This window comes from Triticum dicoccoides, chromosome 5A (assembly GCF_002162155.2).
Source record: "Triticum dicoccoides isolate Atlit2015 ecotype Zavitan chromosome 5A, WEW_v2.0, whole genome shotgun sequence".
Lineage (NCBI taxonomy): Eukaryota > Viridiplantae > Streptophyta > Magnoliopsida > Poales > Poaceae > Triticum > Triticum dicoccoides.
In genome coordinates, this window is record NC_041388.1 from 513,393,901 (window position 1) to 513,401,772 (window position 7,872).

The 7,872-nt window shown below is 46.5% G+C and overlaps 1 protein-coding gene across 2 annotated transcripts; it reads left to right on the top strand.

The window, feature by feature from the left end:
• The first annotated feature begins 612 nt into the window (after positions 1–612).
• Positions 613–7,681, top strand: LOC119302451 (flowering time control protein FPA-like). Of its 2 annotated transcripts, XM_037579484.1 has the most exons (8): positions 613–1,051; positions 1,877–2,119; positions 2,225–2,299; positions 2,391–3,157; positions 3,240–3,828; positions 3,946–4,059; positions 4,357–4,515; positions 7,299–7,681. In XM_037579484.1, the coding sequence occupies exons 1-7, from the start codon at positions 695–697 to the stop codon at positions 4,495–4,497; spliced, it is 2,286 nt and encodes a 761-aa protein (XP_037435381.1). In that variant the 5' UTR covers positions 613–694; the 3' UTR covers positions 4,498–4,515; positions 7,299–7,681. The 2 variants fall into 2 exon arrangements, with proteins under 2 accessions (XP_037435381.1, XP_037435380.1); XM_037579483.1 differs by having other exon boundaries at positions 619–1,051; positions 3,946–4,515.
• Positions 7,682–7,872: the final 191 nt, after the last annotated feature.

The window sequence follows — 7,872 nt, forward strand, 5'->3', positions numbered from 1 at the left end:
CGGCGCTGTGAGAGGGACGAGGGGATGGGAGGTTGCATGTGATGTGATGGGGTCAAAGAAAAGGAAGTGGCGTACGTCGGCAGAGAAGGGACCCAAGCGATTTCCTTCTCCTCCCTCTTTCTTCTAGACCAACCAGCGCTCGCGCGTCTCCAGTTGTTTTTATTTCATAGCGCTGCTGGCGTGGACAAACCGATCGATCGCCCCTTGCGCGACTCTTATTGGGTTGGATGGCTATCTGGCAAAGCTTGCGTGTGAAGTAAGTGTAAGAGGGATCCTCAGAAAAAGGCATTCACGGGGACGCTAGCACAAGATGGACTACCTTCGCGTGAGGACACACAGGCGCCCGCGTCACACGATCGCGTAGGATCGGACGGCGCCGGATGCGGCTTATACAAGGTCAATCTTTTTTTTTTCCTGAGCGGTGATGGGAATAGGTGCCGTGTGTGGATGTTGGAGCAAGGATAAGAAGCGGTGCTACCCTAAAAAAAAAGGATAGAAGCGGTGCCGCCCACGGACTCGGCGCAGGCGCGCAGTCGTCCCTGCCCCGCCCGCAGACCGCAGTATATACAGTCCGACCCGCGGGCCGGATCCCCCACACCCGTTCCGTTCCCCATCGCAGACGCTCCAGCCCAATTCCCCACAACCTAACCCTAGGCCCCGGCGACCTCTCCCTGCCCTGATCCCGGCGCCGGCGATGTCGTCGGAGCCGCCGCCCGCGGGGCCCTCCGAGGCCTCCAGCCCGTCGGCCTCCCCGCCGAAGGAGTCGGAGCCCTCCGGCTCCGCGGCCGCCGCCGCCCCCGCCGCCGCGCCATGGGCCGCCCACGAGACGAACGCGCTGTGGGTCGGCAACCTGCCCGCGCACGCGGGCGAGGACGACGTCATGGCGGCCTTCGCCCCGCACGAGGCGCTAGACTGCGCCGTCACGCGCGCCGGCTCCCGCAGCTACGCGTTCGTCCTCTTCCGCTCCGTCGCCGAGTCCCGGGCCGCCCTCGAGGCGCTCCGCGGGTCCAAGGTCAAGGGCGCCTTCATCCGGGTCGAGTTCGCCCGGCCGGTAACTTCTCACCCCCTCCCTCCTTCCCCCACTCCGATCCGCTCCCACCTTGGATCCCCCCGGGATCTGGCTGCAGTATGATGTGAATTTTCCGGTAATTAGGACTTCGGTGCTTGTGATTTGTGGTTTATTTAGGCGGTGTGGGCTGAGGCCTCCAGCAGCTCTGATGCATGTAGTTATTCGAGCGGCGGCACACCGGATCTGCGGCGACGGGGGTGGTCCGGTCCAGGGGAGCGCGGCAAGCGATGGCAAAATGCTTCGCTTCTGCCCTAAGCGGTAGATTAAGCGTATTTTAAAATTTTGGCCAGAATTTGGCTGTTTTTGAACTGCTTCTGCTTAGCTGCTTGTGCAATGATGGCAGTATGTCATTTATCTTATTATTAGGGTCTGTATGGGAGCTGTTTCCTTCAGATTCTGGCCAAATCATGGCTACATGATCTGCATTTGGCTATGACTATTTGAACTGAACTGCATTTTAGTTGTCATTTTTCTTGCTGTGTGAAACTGATGTGTATTTGTTATGTTAAGTGCATTTTAGATGCTACTTCAACTACCCATGTGCCATGTTTCCTATTTTCTTATTTTAGATGCACAAAACAGTCAAATTCTGGCCAAGTTTTAAAAAAATGCTCAAACGCGCTTAAGCGCCCATTGCTCTAAGCTGTGGCTTTCCGCTTTTTTGAACATTATCCTTTATAAGTAGGTACAGAAATACTCCTAGATTGGTGATCGTTTCTTGTTCTATGGTGAAATTGCTATGCTGGTGTTGTGTAAAGATTTATGCCCTCATGATGCTTACTTGTGTTTGTTGATTGGTTTTTACAGGCTAGAGCTGTTAGGAACCTATGGGTTGGAGGAATTAGTCCGTCTATTTCAAAGCAGGAGGTAGAGGAGGAGTTTCAAAAGTTTGGGAAGATTGAAGGTGTTGCATTCTCCCATGATCAAACTTCTGCATACATCGACTTTGAGAAGCTGGAAGATGCCATTTCTGCCCATAGAGCCTTGAATGGGGCAGATTTAGGGGGCAAGGAATTATGTGTTGATTTCCAGAGGTCCAGAGGCAGAGCGGTATGCATCTATTATTTTTGACTGAGTTTGTGAATAGTACTTCTAGGCTGCAGTTTTTGAAGGAACGCTGTCTTACTATTTAGTTATTTGTACTGATTTGGATAGGAACGGTCGGAAGCAGGCAACTTCAACAGTAGAGGATCATTGCCACCCGGTGAAATTGGAGTTGGACATGCAAAGGTACTGCTGTTTACTTCTCTTGGTTCTTGCTGTTGTACTGTCCTCTTTGATCTGCGGGTTGCTTACTGTCATATCATGTTCTGTTTGTCAGGGTTCTGCTGGAGTACGAATGAGAGAGGCGAAAAATCCTACCAATGTTCTCTGGGTGGGTTTACCCAATACACATAAAGTTAATGAGGAGGCACTAAGGCGGGCTATGGCAGCACATGGTGTGGTTACAAACATCAAGGTTTTTCCAGAAAGGCAGTATGCTTTTGTGGAGTTTGCAACCATTGAAGGAGCTTCTAATGCTAAGAATCTTCTAGATGGGCGTCTTTTCAATGATACAAGGATTCATGTTCTTTTCTCCAGCAGTGGGCTTGCACCCAGTAAACTTGATAGCCTAACACCGCCTGCTGGGTTCCCTAGATCAGAGATGTACAATGATAGTCCATATGCCGCACCTGATTATTTTGGTGCTGGTCGCAGTAGTCATGGCACATCACAAGGGTATGATCCTCGACGTGGAAGATCAAGATACTTGGACTATGGTGCAATGCCAATCACTGGTGGTATCCTTCCAGCACCTGAAGCTGGCTCATCTTTGTTGACTGGACATTCTGGTCATAATGCGCTTGATCCGAGAGAAGCCAAAAGGGTGAGGTTGGATGCTGGCATGGACCCTTACCATGTAAGGGCAGGCAGTGAGGGTCTTCAGCCAGTTGCTGATGAGAGCTTTAGCTCTGTTATTCGGATCCAGGGCACGGTACACCAAACATCATCCCTTGGGCACTTCTGGCGTGGCAGTATTGCCAAAGGTGGATCTCCTGTTTGTCGTGCTCGCTGCTTGCCTATAAGGAGGGGCATTGAGATACCTTTGTGAGTACAAACAACTTCAACTTTTTTCTAAAGTTTCTTGTATAGTTTACTGACCTTGCATATATTCCACTTCTCTTTGCAGGCCGGACATTGTTAATATCTCCGCTAGAACAGGATTAGATATGCTGGCAAAACACTATGGAGATGCTTCGGGTTTTGAAATTGTCTTCTTCTTACCAGACAGTGAAGATGATTTTGTGTCTTACACTGAATTTCTGCGGTACTTGGGCTCAAAAAGTCGCGCAGGGGTTGTTAAAGTTGATGCAGGAACCACTTTGTTTTTGGTCCCGCCATCTGATTTCCTGACGAATGTTCTGCAAGTTGATGGTCCAGAGCGCCTTTATGGCGTGGTACTGCACATTCCACAGATGTCCAATGCTGCTGTCCAGAGACCTGTACTGACTGGACCAGAGTCACAAGCTTATTGTGATGGTGGTGATACCATGCTAGCGATGCAAAGAAATTACAATATGGGCTCTGTTAATAGCAACCATCATCAGGATGCTGATTATCGGGGATCTTTACGTGAGGAAGCAGTTCAGTCAGGTGTATCAAGCTTTCCCATGAGCCAAATAGCAGGACAGCAAGGACAGTCACTCAAGCCTGATATTATGGCCACATTAGCTAAACTTATGCCAAATGTGCAGTCAACAGTTCCAGCAAATAGTCAGGTAACCCCGAGCTCCACAGGAAGACCTGTGGCATCACTGTTGCATGATGCATCTACTTTTCTTATCGTATGGGAAGATGAAAATCTAACACTGACCTCTTATTTATCCTTTGAGCAGGTGGGTAATCTTCAGCAATCGGGTCAGCAGTTCGGCAGGCAAGCTCCAGCAAGCTATGGGGGCATGGTCGGTGCTCAGGAGCAGCACCCAATACATACTGCTTACAACCCTGAGGTTACCTTAAGCTTGCCTCCACCACCTCCTCTCCCTACACAAGGACCCGTGTCTGCTCTCCCTACACAGCAGCAGTATCAACCAGAACACTATTACGCTCCTCAAAACAATTACGGTTCCTTAGGAACAGTTAGCCAGTCTAACTTCCAGTCCAGCAATACCAACCTACCAGTCCCTCCCCCACACCAAATGAATGATGGACCATTGGCAGCAAATAACCAGATGGGGAATTTGGCACAGCTCCATCAGTCAACGTCATTCCCCACTGATAGGGTAAACTCGGATTTCTCCTCTCAGGTACAACAGCAACAAAATGTTGCTTCTGGTTCTGCTCAAGCTACTGAAGAGGCGGATAAGAACAAGAAGTACCAGGCAACGCTCCAGTTTGCTCACAATTTACTGCTGCAGCTACAACGTGGATCTGGAAACCAATCTTGATATTTAGTACTGCTTCAGGTAAGCTCACCTCTGCACCTAGTGTGTTATTTTGTTTGCTATATCTTTTCTGCTAAAATTATGGATATAGTAATAGATTTAGCTAACTTAAGAGGATCAAACACAATTTTGCATGGATAAATCAAGGAGCATACGTTTCCTGGGATGTTTGGTAAGGAATATAATAATTGACATAAGTTAAAAAATTGCGGTTGTTACCTGGAATATTGATAACTGCCAATCATCCTGGATAGTGCTAAACTAATCATAATACTTAGAATGTGAGACATAAGTCACACCTAGCATATCCTAATTGCACTAATATAGACCGACAGAAAACCTTTCAGCTATCATGTAATTAATTAACAAGTCATGGTATAGACTAGGATAGGTGCTGCAGATGAATGTTGCATCGTCGTGGTGGGTATGTGGTTGTGCAATACGGGTACAATTAAGCGGATCAGAACTAGTGGCTTAGATAATAAAGTTTATCTGACAAATTCACACATATATCCTCTTGATAGTTTTATGTGCATTATCTGTTGATATTTGTTGCTTGCATAATAAATTGATATCAGCGTATTCTATCTTGATTGAATTCTGGAGTTCTGTTCTACATAGGGTCTGTAGTTTTGACTGCAGTAGTTTAAGAAGTCATGGTAGAATGTTGCATAGCTTGCTAGAGGAATTATTAGTTTTTTGATTGATATATAGATATATATGTATGAACATCTTTCATGTAATGGCCGGCCTTATTGAATCCAAACTGGTGATTTGAAACAAAGCAAAAACCATTACTCACTTGCATGTAAGTTGCAAGTCTGCAGTTCTCGTGGTACATCGAGATTCGAGACGACGTTTCTCATGCTACGATGAGACGATTTCGGCATGGTGCTTTGCTTTCCTTCGTGGACACTGCTGATGCCTCATCCCTGCGAAACCTCGGGTAGCATACGTTGCCCCCTAGCGGGGGCCATCAGGATTGTCTTAGCCCGAGAAACATTTGAAATACGCAGTGATGGGTGCGAAAGGGCTGTGCGAAGCCCTAGCTCCTGCAGAATGTGCGAATGATCTTCTCTATTTTGGGGGCACAAGACAATGCATAGCTTCATAGTCTTCTGTCCATTATATGATGCGCCAGAATTCCTGTGCGCTCACACCTATAGTTGCGTCGTTTTCTTGGAAACGCCGGGTTCATTCTCACACATCTGTAGTTGCGTCGTTTAAATCGGAGCACACGTCCGCTCAATTTTGCGACTGTTGTTTTCCATAACCGTAAACGACATTGAGCAGAACGAACCGTCCAAATACGTAATTCAGATTTGCTACTGCGGGGCTGCTGCGTGGCGATGGCCACTGGCATTTAGGACACGCATCCTCTCCTTCCCTTCCGTTAGATTCGTTGTCTTGTTCTTTTTTTTTACTATCAAAGTGGAAGTCGATCCTTGTTCGCTCAAAGCAACGTCCGTTCATCCCGCCGGATGCTTCTCTTGAACCAAAATATCAGTTGAAAGACGGCCTGCAAAAGTTTTGGTACGCTCTCAACCTCTTAATCCTGGGCCCTACAGGTTTTATTAGTAGCACGTACTTGGGGAACTTGCAGATGCAGTAACGAACCAGGTGCGCTCAACCTTACACATACTCCCTCTGTTGTAAAATAGATGACCCAATTTTGTACTTTGTACTAAAGTTAGTATAAAATGAGTCCTCTATTTTTGAACGGAGGGAGTCTTACCACGGAGCAAACCTTGGGATAGCACGTGGTGCAGTGGGACTGCCACTCCCTTCATCTTCATCGTCTTATAATATGAGTGTTTTTAACACTACATTAGTATTAAAATGATCTTATATTATATTATGAGACGGAGAAGTAGGTAACATGGTTCTCCTCGTTGATTAGGTGCTCTTCCTTTTCTAAATACTCTATACATGCTCTGCAAATGTCCTGCCACACGACGCACCAAATCGTAACGAGGACGCTTTAGTATAAACTTCTAACCTCATCCTGTCTCTCCTTCCCTGTCTGCCTCTCCCCATCTAGTTTGTCCTATTTCTCTCTCGGCGTGTCGTCTGTTTCATGCTCATAATTATTATATGCACGTGGTGGTTGCAACGGCACTTCACCTCAACTGACTACCCCAATGTGGAGTAGTTAGTAGAATATGTTTGCTTTTTAAACGGGAAAAGGAGCAGGCGCGCCGATAATAGAACATCAAAATTGCTGTAAAAAAATAACAGGCACCAGATGCCGGTTACACAGATCACTGTATCACCAAGGGCGCTGACAACAGGAAAAAAGTTACAGTAACTTATCGTCTGAACAGTAAATTATCGTCTGTCAGCTCTACTCTTCTGTCTGGGGGAAGAGCTCGCTCTCAGTCCAACCGATTTTGCCTCCCAGATTCTCGGCCTACCTCCAATCCCGCCTAACGCATACGGTTACGCAAAGCCACAGCCACGTGCTGACTTTTCTTTTCCAAATAAAATAAAATGACGCTGCTATGCTAGGCGCACAAACCACGCACTATCTCCGCTCTGTCTAGTGTCAAAAACGCTCTTATATTATATGTCAAAAATGCTTTTATATTATGAGGCTGAGGATGTAGTAATTATTTTATTAGTGTTAGAAATGCTCTTATATTATGTGTCAAAAATGATTTTATATTATGAGATCGAATAATTATTTTATTATAAGTTGAGTCAGCTCGTACAAATGAACATCGTATTATTCCGATTTGTGTGACTCTACCTGAACAAAACACACGTATGACAACTTGTATCTGACGGAAACGTGTGATCTGTAGGTACTGGCTTGCTCGATCTCCTCGCCTGCAGCGGAACAGAATCTCGTCCCGGCCCATGATGGTGTGCTGGCGGTTATCTATCCTCACCCTGACGTGGAATCGGTTGCTACCTACCGGAGAGGGACAGACAATCAAGCGTCAACTGCACTAGTGCACTAGTAGCTTCTCTGCCTCATACTATCCAGAAAGGGAAAACTCAGATATCTCCTTTTGCATCCCTGTATTGCTTTTTAGGTGTCGGATATTTTCAGCTTTGAACATTATGAGCGTCTATTTGTCTATGCGGCCTCCTTGGCATGACATGTGGTACTTGTTTGGTTTTCTCGGTTTTGACATGGATTAAATCTGTTCTTGTTATGAGTTCATGTGTGACTTTGCTTTTTTCTTTTGCTAAATTGGTTCGAAGTTATAGGTTTCTACATCAAACTTTGTAGGTGTGCAAGAACCAGGAAATATATTATGGTAGATTCATGTTTTAAGCTAATATCTCTGGGGCCGGTTGAAGTTATAGGTTCTGTTAATCTTTGTTGGTTTGCAAGAAACAGGTAAGAGACTACTGTAGATTCATATTTTA

Bases quoted from the DNA above. Each gene is read 5' to 3' on its own strand.
- LOC119302451 (XM_037579483.1), top strand. From the start codon at position 695: ATGTCGTCGGAGCCGCCGCCCGCGGGGCCCTCCGAGGCCTCCAGCCCG. The intron at 1,052-1,876 runs GTAACTTCTCAC...TGGTTTTTACAG, and splicing joins GGGTCGAGTTCGCCCGGCCG to GCTAGAGCTGTTAGGAACCT. The intron at 2,300-2,390 runs GTACTGCTGTTT...TCTGTTTGTCAG, and splicing joins TTGGAGTTGGACATGCAAAG to GGTTCTGCTGGAGTACGAAT.